A 14,873-nucleotide genomic window follows, 5' to 3' on the forward strand; every position below is an offset into this window, starting at 1 on the left:
GATGGCAGGAGCTGGGCACCAGGGTGGGAGCCACCTGGAGTCAGGAAGAGTGAAGAGAAAGGATGAAGAGGCTCCCTCTCCTGTGTCTCTCCTCCCCAGGAGAAGAACAAGAAACAATCCGAAAGTAATAACACCAATGTGCCTTTACAAAGTGTGAGTGGGTGTTGTGTGCTGTCACGTGTGTAGTAGGCTCCTCTGTGGATGGCTAGAGGGACTGGACATGGCCACTGGATCCCACTTTCAAGAGCAGAGGAAATGAGTGGTCATGAGGAAGTAAAGCCCCCCAAAATCCAGGGGTTACTGCAGCTTTGTGTGTGGAGCGTGCCTTCTGAGAAAAGGCTGCTCTGGGGGAGATTGCCCAGGAAACAGGGCTCAGAGGCCACGAAAGCGGCTGTTAGGGGCTTCTGGGAGATGTATGCTCCTAGGATTAGGGGGTTGACTCTAAGGATGACCTTAGAGGTTAACAGGGATGAGAAAGGGGTCACCAAGGGGTCTACCAGGGGAATGGGAGAGGCTGTATTGATAGAACAGCTTCTGCTGCAGGTTCCAAACAAGAAATGTGGGAGAATGGTTGAAATCAGCCCCGGAGGCACCTTCCCGTGCGTGCGTGCAGCTCCTTCAACATTCAGTCGGCCTTCGGTGCCTCCTGTGAGCCAGGCACTGGGCTAGTCTCTGGGGGTGGAGAGATGAGTCAGGCAAATGCCAGCCCTCAAAGGGCTCACAGGGCAGAAGGTGAGAGATGAGTGAGCAGAAAATGACCACAGTGCGTGTGGGGCCCAGTGGAGAGAAGTAGGGGATTCAGGAGCACAGGAGAGTCAACAGGGGAAACTTCTCCGAGGAGAATCTGATCCTCCTCCCATCTGGCCACCTTCTGAAGCCCTCTCTCCCCATCCAAGTGAGAAAGGACAGGCGTATGACCAGATTGGTGTATCAAGATGCTGAATTACATTCTCATTGTTTCAAACTAGTAAACCATAGATTTTATGTAGTAACTTCTACAAACTGCATTACAAACACTCCATTCTTTGTTGCCCTGGGTAGAAAAGTTTATTTTAGTGAGCCCAAGTTTGAGGAACCTTATATGGTATGAGTACAATTACCATTTTAATAGTAAGAAATCCCCCTTCCCCTATGTACCAACCAGAAGGTGTTTTTTTCCTAATTTAAACAAACAGATGCAGACGTGGGCTGTCCAGCTCCTGGCGGGATGACATACCTCATGCATCCAGTGGGTTTGATGATGAGGCAGACATTTCACTTAAGTGTCTGATCATCAGATTGAGTCCTGCTGAGAGGAAGTGTGAAGAAAGTAATTTCAAACCACAGTTTCTCTGTGGCTTTTACAATGTGGATATGAGAACCAAAATCACTACTTCTTAACCCCAGAGCAGAACTGATTTTGAATTGGTATGCAGGCGGTTCCTTCTGCAGGCTTCGGGCTGTGAGAAGTCCTTAACAGAGCAAATCTGGGGACAAGGGCTCAGGAAAGGCTGGCCACGGCCCCCTAGGAATGGGGGCTCTGCAAGATCCCTGGCCTTAGAGGCTGTGAGAGGGAACAGGGGTCCATCCCCAAGTAAGGGACACGGTCTTTGAGGAAATCCCAGGCCAGGGCCTGAAGGGCACTGTCAGGAACACAGGCTGTTTCAGTCTGTTGAGATTCACCGGGGCGCTGCTCACTGTGAGCACGGACTCCTCAGGCCAATGTGGCAGAAAAGCCCACCTTTGAAAGCGAGCGGGTGGGGGTGGCGGGGCTGGTGCTGGTGCGTGCATCTGCACAGCCACCTGGGAAGGTATGCCGCTGGTTGACCCAGGCAGAGGTTTTCTTTCATGGCAAACCTGTAGTACTGCATTCTCAGCAGGGAGGATTAATGGTAAAAGACCAGGCATGGAGCCCCCTTCCCTCTCCCTCGAAGCAAGCTCTGTGGTCTCTCAATCATCTTTAAAACACCTTCTTCCCGGGAGCCTCCTACATTCTCCTGGCTTCCCTCCCACCCCCACCCTCAGCTCCTGGGGCCTCAGCAGCCCCACCCCCAAGCCTCTAATCTTCCCAGGGAAGGGAACAAGAAGAACCACATTTTAAACGAAATTTATTTTTCTTTCCTCAGGCTCCCAGTTCACATTTCTCCCTCAGGAGTCTAGGGAAGCTTCTGTCTGGTATTGGCCTCCTCTTCACCTGGGCCCCCGCCCTCCTCAGGTGTACCAGAAGTCAGCACACTCCCCCTTCCCCCCAGAGCCACAGCAGCCCTGTCTCCTGGGTGGTCTGGTGTGCCAAGCCTGGGCAACATCACTCCCAGCTTTTCTTGTTTTGCCCCTTCTCCCCAGCAAGATATTTGTATGTAAGGTCAGGTGAGTGAGTTAAAGAATAACGAAGAGATAAACAGTCAAATGGAGTCCTGACTGTCAGGTCAAGACAACAGTTATTTACTGAATGCCTCATGTCATTCAACAGACATTTATTGAGACTCTGATTGGATGTCAGTCTTTAATGCTGAGTGTCAGAGAGAGGTGACTTCAAGGGCTTGCATCTGTGCACCCAGCATTGCTAGGTACAATGAGGAGTATAATAAAAGCAGGAGCCATAGCCCCCAACTCTCAAGAGATCTCCCATGTGTGTATGTCTGCATATGCGTGCATGTGCATGCATGTGTGTGTGTGCATGTGTGCACGTGTGTGCATGTGTGTGCATGCGTGTGTGTGTGCGTGTGTTGGGGATGGTGTTGGTGGAGTGAGAGTGTACAAGGCTGTGTATGAAGGGGTAATTGGGAAAAGAACAATGGAGCTGGCACCCAGGGACAGGAGGAAAAGCAGGAGGGCTGGGTTTGGAAGACAGCCGGATTTATGTTTTTGAAGAGGGAAGACTAGAATATAAGGGAGCAGCCCTTCTCAGAGCCCTCCTCCTCCCTTCGGGCCCTGTGTCCAGCTTTCCCCAAAGTCCTCGGATCTTTCCTATGCAAAGGGGAGTGACAGTGGGCACAACTCTCAAGGAACCCATTACTGTGAGAGAAGCCACTGTGCCACTGTGTGGTCGAACTTCAGGACCGGCTTCCCCTGCCCTAGCTGCATGGACAGGCCTGTGGGGTTGGCGCAAGACCCTTCCAGAGGAAACTAGCTGCAACATAAATCCGGATATGGTGCTGTTCAGGGAAAGGCACAACCTGGGAATGAGAAGGGTGGCTGTCCAGCACACAGGGGCAGGCCTCTTGGCCACTGGGGGAGGGGAGAATTTGGAGAGGAAGAGGATGGGATGCTGTGGAATTGGGACCAGGAAAGAATGGGGATATGTGATGGTTAAAGCTAGTTAGAGAAGAACTGGGAGACAAACAGTCACCCATGCCCCTGAAGCACTCGGGGTGAAGAGATTGGCATTTTCACGCACCCCAGTGCTTTCCCTTTGTGTTGAAGTCCCTTCATAGACATCCAGGCCCATAAGGCTCTTCTCTGGCCAGAGCCTCATGAACTATAGCACTAGCAGGGTTGAGGCCAAGCATTGGCCCTGGAAGCCAGCCGAGGAGGAGGGTGCTTGTGTGAATCTCCCAGGAGGGGTAAGAATTATATTAATTCGATCATAATAAGCATTTATTGAGTGCTGTTTTGAGGCCTGGGAGCTAAGCACTTCACATTCCTTACCCCGCATCAACAATCCTATGAGGTAGATGTGGAAAGTGCAGACACGGGGACAGGCTCAATCACTTGCCCCAAGGTCACCTTAACTGTTAGGTGTTCTTTATGCCTCCTTATAAAGAAACCCTGCTTCCCACAGGTGTTGAGAGGAGCTGGAGGGAGCGCGACTAGGGCTCATCAGGCAAGCCCCGGCATGTGCCTGGCTCTCCTCTTTCTACCTGGAGCTTTTCCTGCCCTTAATGGCCCCAACTCATTTCTCTTAGTCCATGTCAGTGCCCTGAGCATCTCAGCCCAAGCTGAGATGATAGAAACACCCAGAGGGGTCCTCTACCCTGTGACAGCTGCAGTGTGGGAAGAGCACGTGTCTCCTCCAATCCTAGACCAGAGTTTCTCAGCCTCAGCATTACTGACACTTGGGGCTAGATAATCCTTTGTGTGGGGGAGGGAGGAGTGTCTTGGGCCTTGCAGGATGTTTAGCAGCATCCCTGGCCTCTACCCACCAGCATCTCCCCAGTTGTGACACCCAGAAATGTCTTTAGATCTTGCCAAATATTTCCAGGAGGATGAAATTCCCCTGTTTCAGTTCCCCAGCCCCACCTCAATGAGAAGCACTGTCCTAGACCAACCCTACAAAGCATCTGACACCCCCATCCAGCCCTGGCTAACTTTTTCCACCTTCTTACTAAATTGGGCCCAGCTGCTTCAGCAGTCAATGTGTTGGGGGCAGCCCACTGGCAAGAGCCTCACTTCTAGGGGCTCCCAGAGACCCCAAGAACAGAACCTTCCTCTGAGAGTTGAGTTACAAGTGTTTCCAATCGACTCTGGCTGTTTTCCTTTTTTTGACCCATTTCCCCTTCAACACCCTGTTCTTTCTCTTATTCATATGTAGGAAGAGGAATACGAATAAGGGATATCTTGAAAGATGAAGAAACACTGACACTATTTCTCATTAAAAACATCGGCCTGTCTGACTCAGTGGTCTACCTTCTGATCAACTCTCAAGTCCGTCCGGAGCAGGTAGGTGGATGTCACTGGCCAGTGGTCCCTGGAGGGGAGGGAAGCACCCAGCCTGAGAAAGGCAAGAAATATGTTGGCTTTTTTCTTCTTTCTTCCTTGTGTTCACATTCAGAATCCATCACTTAATGCCTTGTATTTAGAAAAAAACCAGGGGATCACTTGAGATCGTGATCATTTTCAACATAGGATTCGAAGCTGTACACATCCTGGTGACCTTAAAACATCTCAGGTTTTTATAACTGGAAGGAACCTTAGAGATCATGGGGCACAACCTCCTCTTTATAGATGAGGAAACAGAAATCTATTCATTTATTACTCAAATATTTAGGGACAGTTGTAGGTACTAGAACACAGTGTGAACCAGACAGGCAAAACCCCAGGCCAGGGAGCTTCCATTCCAGTGGGGCCACAGGCGATGCTCAGGTAAGCAGAGACTCTGCTGTGTGACTTCTGGCTGTGATGGGTGCTGCAAGGAAAATCTGGTAGAGTCGGGGGTTAGAGAGGAGCGGAGGGGCAGGTTTAAGGGGGATGCTCAGGAAGGCCTTCCTGAGGAGGTGGTATTTGAGCAGACTTGTCTGTCAGCCACACAGTAAGTGAGAGGGGAGTTCCGGGCTTGGAAGCTGCCAGCACAGTGCTGGCAAGTGCTGGGGTGGCGTCCCGAGGCTACAGAACCTGAGATGCTGCAGAAGAGCCCACTTCTGCTTTCCTGGACCACTTCCTTCTCAGCACCAGGCAAACTCCTTCTTCTATCCCCTGGCACATTTCTGACCTGTGTATACGCCCCCAATTTATCTCACCCCTTTAAATAATCTCCTCTATTTATGCAGAGCATTCTTACCACTAACTCACGACTTGCACATCCCTTAGCTCCCTTACTCCTCACAACAATCCTGAGATGGGTCAGAGAAGGAGGCTTGCGCGTCTGGTGATGGGGTGATTTGTGCACAGTTACAGGGCTAGAAATTGTCAGAGCCAGACGGAATCCAGGTCCTCTCAATCCTAATCCAGTGTTTCTTACTTCAGTCCTGTAGCTCTCAAAGCCCAGAGACCAGCATCATCAGCGATGCCTGGGAGCTTGTTAGGAATGCAAATTATCAGGGCCCACTCCAGGTGAACTGGGTCCAAAGCCCTGGGATAAGGCCTAGCAATCTGTGCTTCACAAGCCCTCCAGGTGATTCTGCAGGCTCAGGTGTGAGAGCTGCAGCTGTCCTCTGGGCCTTCTGGGCTCCCCGCCCAGCTTCTTCAGTGTGATGAACACAGTGAGAATGCCAGATCTGCAGCAGCTGATATCCCAGACACCCTCCCGACTCCCTCCTGGCTGGGTCTGATCCTCCTCCAGACTCCAGGAGAGAACGAGACATAAACAGAACTTCAGAGCCTGTGTTAACCCTGAGATCAAGGTCTGCACAGGGTGCTGTCTGAGTCCAGAGGAGTGAGGGACCCCACCCCACCTGGTCAGCACCAGCTCCTGGAAGCAGGTTCTCACACTGGTTCCCTGCACAATGAAGGAGCTCATACCTGCTTTTCTGGCTTCTCAGACCCTGAGGTTTTCACCGAAACTAGACAAGGAGAACCCAGGGTCAGCCTGGAGGCAGGGTGAGCTTGGCGCCTGCAGTGCCCAGGCCCTGGGTGGTGCGGCTCCGGCCAGGCCCTGTTTAGCTTCCTCTCCCACCCCCACAGAGGGGGTGCTGTCGGCACCGATTGCTCATTTTCCCCTTTGCTTTCTCTTCAGCTCGTAAAACTCAAGTCCTGACAATGCCTTGATGACTTCCAGTTGGTAATAAAAGGGAGATGAAGATAAGGACAGGAATTTCGGGGAAATTTCTTTCCAGTTCCTTACTAATGTGACATTTAGATCTCTAGTACTGTGCTTCTGGCATCAGTGCCGAGGCCTTTCATGTTGGAGAATGGAGGCCGGGGTCACCAGGTTGTGCCTTTATTTCATGTTGCTGGCTCTGATGAGCTGATGCTCTGCTGATTAGCAAACGCTGAGCCATCTGCGCTTCGCAGAGGCACGTTCCAGCCAACCCGGCCCTCCCTGCCCACTTCCCAGGATGCTTTGCCTTGTGGGCTCACCTGTCTTCTAGCTCCTGATCTGTATCTCCACCTCCATCCAGTTCCGGGGCTCCTTATCAGCACTGTTCCCAGAACTGTCCATCACGATGGCAACGTTCTCTCTGGGCGCTGTCCAACATGGGAGCTCGCCTCTGTGTTGTCACTCATGCTCATTGAACATGGATTTGTGTCCTTTACCATCAGGACTGGATACCCCTCCTGGTCCTTTCTGCCTGGGGTCTTAGCACAGCTCAGAAGGAACCTCACCATTCCCTCTCTCCATCTAGGGAATTAGAAGATGACAGGGGCACAGTTCTCTGGCTCACCCCCAGCCCAGTAAACTCCTGGACATGCTTCAAGGCCCAGCTCAGATGTTGCCTCCTCAGTGAAATAATTTATAAACCCACCCTTCTTTGTCCTGCCTTCTCCCTCTTCCCTACTCACTGGAGAGTTAACAGGTGATGGTTAAGCTCTGGGTTCAAATCTCACAAGGCCACACACTTAGCTATGTGACTTCAGGCAAGTTAATTAACCACTCTGTGCCTCTCGTTTCCTCATTTGTAAAATGGAAATAGTAAAAGTGCCTACCAGCATGGCAGTTGAAGTTAAAAGAAATAATATATGTGAACACTTGGAAGGGCGCCTGACACATAGTAAACTCTCAGTAAATACTAGCTGCTTTTAGTAGCTATTCTTAACACGCCCTCTTCAGTGCTCTGGTTTCACTATGTTTTATGGGTCCCTGAGATTGAAAGTGTCCACACCGACTCATGGTCAGCTGTAACCTGTGCCTCGTGTGGGGACCAGGCTGCCATGTGTAGTCTGGACAGTGTAGGAGGTGGCAGAGCTCAGGCCTGTTCTGCCCTCCAGCCCAGAGAGCCATGTCGTTAGATGTCATGGGAGACTGTGGTGCCCCGGGAATCTCATGAATTTGCCTACGGTACTCAGGGTCTGTCCAATGCTATGGGAGTCCAGGACTCCAGGAGCCAGTTAAGGTGCTGGGTGGCCACAGGTCCCTGGCCAAGGTCCAGGCCTCTCCTCTGCCACCTGATCCTCGAGAGGCCATCACGAGGGTTGTACTTCAAGAACCACTATCCTTGAGCTCCCTAGGAGCTGCAGAATGTGCACTATGCAGGGCTTAGGGTCTGCAGACAAAATAGATGCAGGGTGTCTAGTTAAATTCAAATTTCAGATAAACAACAAATAATTTTTTCAAATAATTGTGTTCTATTTGGACCCTATTTGGGACATATTTGTACTAAAAATTATTCATTTATCTGAAATTCAGATTCGACTGGGCATCTGGTACTTTTGTTTGCTAAATCCAAGAGCAAATTTGTTCTAGCTACTTCTCAACCCCACCTTCAGAGAGGAAGCCTTGATGGTACTGTAACATCATGCTGTAAGAAGGGGATCCCTTGAATTGTAAATGGCACTCTGATAAGGTGAGGTATGGGGATTGTATTGGTTTCCTGTTGCTGCTGTCATAAATTACCACAAACTTAGTGGTTTCAAACAACACAGATGCATTATCTTACGGTTCTGGAGGTCACAAGTCTGAAAGTTAGGGCATCAGCAGGACTGCATTCCTTACTGCGGAGTTCTAGAGAAAAATCCATTTTCCTGCCTCCTTCAGCCTCCAGAGACACTCCACATTCTTTGGCTAGTGGTCTCCTTCCATCTCCAAGGCCAGTGGGGGCTTATCAAGTCTTTCTCACATCACATGACTCTGTTTCTTCTGCCTCCCTCTTCTACATTTAAGGGACCCTTGTGATTACACAGGGGCCCACCTAGAAAAGCCAAAATAATCTCCTTATTTTAAAATCAGCTAATCAGTAGCTTTAATCCCATCTGCGATCTTAATTCCTGTCGCCATGTAACATAAGGTATTCTCAGGTTCTGTGGGTTAGGACGCGGGTGTCTTTCCTACCACAGGGCAGTTTCTATTGTTGCCTCTTCTCCCTGCAGTTCGCTCATGGAGTCCCAGACCTGGCGCTGAAGGACATCGCCTGCAGCGAGGCCCTCCTGGAGCGCTTCATCATCTTCAGCCAGCGACGCGGGGCACAGACGGTGCGCTATGCCCTGTGCTCCCTCTCCCAGGGCACCCTACAGTGGATAGAAGACACTCTGTATGCCAACGTGGACTTCTTCAAGCTCTTCCGTGTGGTAAGGGAGGGGTTTGGCTGCTCGCCAATTGCAAGGTGATTCCTGCGGTAGCAGAGCCTCACGAATTGACCTTGGGGAGGGCGTGAGCCTGGTGTTCTGGACAATCCTTGCAAAAGCTCCAGGCTCCCAGGGCTCAAAAAATCACAACTGATAGTATTTCTAGAACAGTGGCCCAGGGACCCAGAAGTCACTATGAGGTTCACCATTAGGTATGTGGCTGTGGCATGTTTGTGTCCACTCTAAATGTGGGGATAATCCCCTTTATCTCCTCTAACAGAGTGGTAAAGGAAGGAGGAGGCCTGGTTTGACTCCCTGACCTGCTATTTCCTAGCCAGGTGATCATGGTAAGATATTGAACCTTTTCTGGTCCCAGTACTCATCTATAAAACAAATATAATACTTTACAGAGTGGTAGGAATTATACAAGAAAAAGTATATGCAAAACATTTCATAAATTTTAATAAATGATGGCCCCATGCTTCTTCCTCTGGAAATGGTCTCAACCTCAATGGTTGGTGTTTCTAGAGAGAAAAAACGACAGAGAAAGTTTCATGGTCTCAAAAATTTGGAAAGCCCTGATCTAGCTCAACCCTTTGTTCTAGAACTGCATCCCAGACAGACTGCTTGGGACCTGAAAATATCTACTCCTTTGCTAGGAGGATAAGATGAGAAGGAATTAGATAAAGGAGGTGTAGAGCAGAGGTATTCACACTGCAAAGTGCATAAAAACCATCAGAGGGCCGGGCGCAGTGGCTCACGCCTGTAATCCCAGCACTTTGGGAGGCCGAGGCGGGCGGATCATGAGGTCAGGAGATAGAGACCATCCTGGTTAACACGGTGAAACCCCGTCTCTACTAAAAAACACACACACACACAAATTAGCCAGGTGTGGTGGCGGGCGCCTGTAATCCCAGCTACTGAGGAGGCTGAGGCTGGAGAATGGCGTGAACCCGGGAGGCGGCGCTTGCAGTGAGCCGAGATTGCGCCACTGCACTCCAGCCTGGGTGACAGAGCAAGACTCCGTCTCAATAAAAACAAACAAACAAACCAACCAAAAAAACCCATCAGAGAAGTTGGTAAAAGATGCAAGTGCTAAATCCCCACCCCCAATCACTGTGATTCAGAAGAACCAGGCCAGGCCCAGAATCTATCCTGTTACCTTAGGCGATTCTGATGAAGACCATTGTAGGCCACACTCTCAGAAACACTCAAAATTAGAATCCTTCAGAGAAGGTGGCATATATAATATTTCTAGCATGGAATTATGTTTTTTTTCTTTTGCCTACATTTTAATTTCTAGAACTGTGTTGTAGGGAATGTCAGTCACTAAGAACTTGATTGAGGAACTGTGTTTTGTCTGTTTCATGACTGCTCTCTCAAGTCCCAGGAAACTCACTTTCAGCTTGTCTTAAAAAGCAAGCTGAAGGCTTTTAAAAATGAAGCAACATGAAAAAAGACACCGCAGTTTCTGGCACAGTCCATGCTTAATCCCTTTCAATGTGTGACTTTCCGTGGAAAGTTACTCTACGATTTTCCCAGCTCGTCAGGGTGGGGCCCCAGAGTGAGTATGAAGGGTCAGAGCCTAGGGATGCCACCATCAGTGAGAGCCCAGGACCCCAGAAAAGGTCTCTTGGCTCACCACACTGTAGGAAAAATAAAAAGCAATGTAGTCCAAATGTCTCTATCCAAAGTTTCAAAAAGAACCTGATTTTAGACACGCTCCTTGACTTGTTTTCAGAATCAGACAGAAGAGTGAGGCAACAAAGGTCCCTTATTCCAGGCAGCTGAATACCAGCACAGCCAGGAGTCCAGTGCTGGTGTTTGCAGAGCCGCCAGAGGCTCCCTCTCAGGTGTCCAGGGCCCGCATGCTTTGTAGAATGGGCAGAATGAGCAATGTCTGTGCACCTGGGCTTTGCAGGCAGGGCCTGGGTACCCAGGTTCGTGCAATCCTCTCGTCACCATGAAGGGAGCAGCATCATTCTTCCCTTCTTGAAGCACCTTGGCCACCAGTATAGGTAAATTTACCTCCCAGGACATGACCATTGATTCTGGGATGTCAATGCCAGAGATAGTAGGGTAAATCGGCACCTGGGTAAAACTTTCCATTGGAGACTAGAACCAAAACTCAGGACACTGGCTTCCAAATGTTTCTTTATCAGACAAGAAAGACCAAGTCTTTCCTTACGTCTTCACATGCTGCCTTGGCAAATGCTAGCATTCAGAAACCCTGGGCTACCTTGACCTGTCACCCTTGCAGACCTCAGACGGGTCCTGGGGGCTTGCTTTCTCCGTTTCTGTGTGCAGGCACTCAAACCTGCATCAGGCACCTGTGAAGGGCCGGGCACTGTGCTGAGGCCAAGGCTCCAAATGTGAACCTTCCACCCTCACTGAACTCACAGCCAGACCAGAGACAAGCAAACAGGACATTTCACAGCAGTGCAGCCTAGAAAGGGCCAACACCAGCAGCATTTGTCCCCCCGAGCGGTAGCTTTTAGAAGCTTCCCCAGTGATTCAATGTGTCCTACAAATGCCTGGCCCCCACTCCCAGAGATTCTGAGTCAGCTGGCCTAGGGTGCAGCCTTGACTTCACTGTGTTAAAAAGCTTCCCAGATAAGTCCAATGTCCGGCCAAGATTGAGAATCACTGACCTAGAGTTTAATTTACCACCTCAGTCTCTATAGACCACGCATAATAATAGTACCCCACACACCTCTGAGGGTCCAAAGAACTTTCATTTGATCACCCATGAGACCACCGTGGTGTGGAGATGCTTTCTCTCTCCTGTTCTCTTAACAAAGCTGGTGAGCGACAGAGCCTGCAGTGGACCGGGAGACGGCCCAGAGGAGAAAGCTCTGCCGTAGCCGGCCTCAGTTAACCTCGGAGCACCACCCCTACCTGCTCTCCTCTCACTCCTGCTTCCGTCTCGGTGGAGAAAGATCCAACCGAAGCAGGACACATCTAGTCTTCTGGTGCCTTTAAAATGTACTTTTCCATTTGACAAATGGATTACACTAAAAACAAAAATTTACAAAAAAAAAAAAACAAAAACAAAACCTGAAAGAAATTGCAGGCATTAAAATGGGACTTTGCCTTTATTGCTCCTGGGCCCATCCTATTTGGGTTTTTAGAAAAACAAGCCTGAGGCAGACCCAGAAAGGCTCAGGGCAGACCCTCCGACCCTCTGAAAGGAGCATCAGGCAGGCAGGGGCTGCTCCGGGGCCGGGGAAGGGGCCCCGCTGGGACGCGGCTGTTATTGCAGCTGGTTGGCGCGCAGCCATGCTTAGCTGCAGTGCGGGAATGCTGGGCCTTCTGTTCTGGGCTGTTTCTCATACGCACGTAGGCCAGTGTATAAATAAGGTTTTATTAAATGCCAAATGAGTTCTCATTAACAAAGAAAGAGGGAAAATCTCAGTAAACCACTGTGACGGCATCTGCCCACTTTGAGTCAGGAGCTGGGGGTTTGAGTGCAACCTCCGAGACAAGGGAACCTGTGGAGCCCAGAGAATCGGAGGGGGGCGCTGGGGTTAGCACCGACTGAGACCAGCTGTGTTTTCTCTCGGTTCCTTGGAGATCAGAAGTGAGTGTTGTCATCTTCAAACAATCCAAAGGCAGTACCCATGGCCTTACTACATCCCTCCCACACCATCCCACCCATCCCCGCGCGTACACTCACACGCTCATTTGCACACTATCGCACACGCTCACTTGCGTGCGCACACACAGATTGGTGACCTAGGTGGACTGGGAGAGAAATAAGAGCCAAATGACTGGATTTTCTCCAAGGAAATTTATTAATAGCCCCTCTTGGTTTCACCTGAAGGAGCTTGTCTTCACCTGCGGCCTTTGCAGGCTTAACGCCCCCAGCTTGAAACCCAGAAGCTCAGACTTGGGCCCAAGGTATTATTAGTGCCAACACTACCTGAAATGTTTCGCACCTCATAAAAAATGGTGTGTCAGTTTCGGGTGAGAGGTTGGGACGCTTCCCATCTGATTTGGCCCAAGGCATGCATGCCCCTCCTCCTCCTTCCCCTTCTCCTCCCCCTCTTCCCCCTACCATCCTTCCTGTTTTCTCTCCAACTCTGGTGCACAGCTTTGAAATCTTGCTGAGAAGCAAATCTGTCCCTTCTGCTTTGAATGTTTATTTGTGGAAGTTCGGCAGGGGAACCGAGGCGGGTGCCAAGACCTGCCATGCTGCTGGGAAGTCTGAGTCTCCCTCCCTTCCCCCTCCTAAATGCTTGTTGATAGAGAAAAGTCAGCCTCCTCGGCATTTGGGCTCACGGTTTTCCTTTGAAAATGCTTCCAGTGTGGCATGATTCAGCTTTCTTTTCTGTCCCCCAACCACTGCTCTGTTGTCATTTTTACTTTTCTGATTGCATTTTATCCGTGTCTCTTTGACTACGGGGTGGCTGGACGTTGAGTTCGAGGAAGAAAAGGGCCCAATCTTGGGGTTCTGACTACATGCGCCCATCAATGTCCTGTTTCATTCTTGGCTCTGGCTCCCTGAATTCCTGAGTCACTGGGGAGAAGCGTGGGTGGACCGCCCCCTACCCAGTGAGAGTTGCCACAGTTGCTGCTCTCCTGGGTCATTGGTTGCAGATTGTTAAACTTCACCTATGCATTTCAACTTTCGGATGGATATTGCTGCGTCAAGTGTCTGGGAAAGCCCCCACAGCTACAGGATTTTACAGTGAGGTCCCACTAATGACTTGACGTCATGACTTCCTCATTCTTTCCAATTTCTCCCACTTCTCCGTAAGGGTTTTGGGAAGGGGAGAAGAGAAAGGAGTGATTCCCGAGTGCCAGTACCAGGGAACAGCAGGGCTGTTGGGAGGAAACAAAACTAAGTCAGGAAGGTTTTTCTTGTTGTTTTTGGGGGGTTTTATGAAAATATTCAAGCCACAGCAAATATATTTGATTTATAGCATTAGTATTTTTTCTGCCTGCATCTACAAAAATCTTTACCTATTACAATCAAAATATCCTCTGGGTGAATGGATTTCAACAAAGAAGAAATAAAAATGAAGTAGAAGAGAGGCCCCTTCGTGCACATTGAGCCTACTGGCTGGATTGTCACTTGCCTGCCTTGATGTCTTTTCAGCTCCAGGCAGGCAGTAGGCCAGGGCTTATTTTCATGACAGATCAGATGTTGCTTTTATGGATTTACAAAGAAAGAAATACTGACAAGTCAAAACTGAAGTCACTTAAGACAAGAGCAGGCCCCTGGGAAGGCTGCCATTGAGGATAATGAGTCCTGGGGTCCTGGCCTTTGTTCAGTAAATACGCACTAGGCGCCTACAATGTGTGCACCAATGTGTGAGGCATCAGGTTCTCTCCAGGGTCAGTTGGTTTTAAGAAAGGTTTTGGATTCTGATATGCTTTATCTCTACAGAACAGTAGCTCTTAACCTTTCTTATGGGTTAGGATTACCTTCGAGAATCTGACTACAGCTCTAGACCTGTTCCCTAAAGAAAACTAAGTTCACAGGGACACACAGGATGGGGCTCATGGAGCAGCTGAAGCCAGACCCCAGGTTAATAGCCTTTACATTAAAATGTTTTTCTACCTACCACTAATATGCATTCTTTACTAAGAGGTCTCAATATACACCGATTCTTCCTTAACTCTGTTTATGAAGTATTCAGCATCCTCCCTGCCCCCTTCAGCATCCTCCCTGCCCCCTTCAGCATCCTCCCTGCCCCTGAGCACAGGATCCAATGGCGTGAGGACCACAGGCCTGGGCAGCTGCTGGGGCATACAGGCATCTCTTAGTGGCTGAGAGACTGGGCCCTGGCTCTATGTTGGCTCCTAACTTGCTGCCATTTAAAGGAAATCTTAGCCTCCCATCCATAAAATCGAGAAAATAAGACTTGTCCTACCTAGCTCATGGAATAGTAATGAAATTCACATTAGAGAAGAGATGGAAAAACACTTTGAACAAAAAGCATTTTGCTCTTATGAAAGCACAGCCTCTTTTGAGAGGCCCTTTGCTCCCCATTTCTCCTTCTTCAGACCCC

The 14,873-nt window shown here is 49.7% G+C and overlaps 1 protein-coding gene across 1 annotated transcript in view; it reads left to right on the top strand.

Annotated features, from left to right (window-relative positions):
• ABCA4 (ATP binding cassette subfamily A member 4) overlaps positions 1-14,873 on the top strand; it is a 128,570-nt gene that overhangs the window by 13,423 nt on the left and 100,274 nt on the right. The window contains exons 5-6 of the mRNA XM_054668016.2: positions 4,511-4,638; positions 8,662-8,859. Of these exons, the coding sequence (XP_054523991.1) occupies positions 4,511-4,638; positions 8,662-8,859 (326 nt within the window). The remainder of the gene's footprint in view (positions 1-4,510; positions 4,639-8,661; positions 8,860-14,873) is intronic.

Source organism: Pan troglodytes, chromosome 1 (assembly GCF_028858775.2).
Source record: "Pan troglodytes isolate AG18354 chromosome 1, NHGRI_mPanTro3-v2.0_pri, whole genome shotgun sequence".
NCBI classification, from domain to species: domain Eukaryota; kingdom Metazoa; phylum Chordata; class Mammalia; order Primates; family Hominidae; genus Pan; species Pan troglodytes.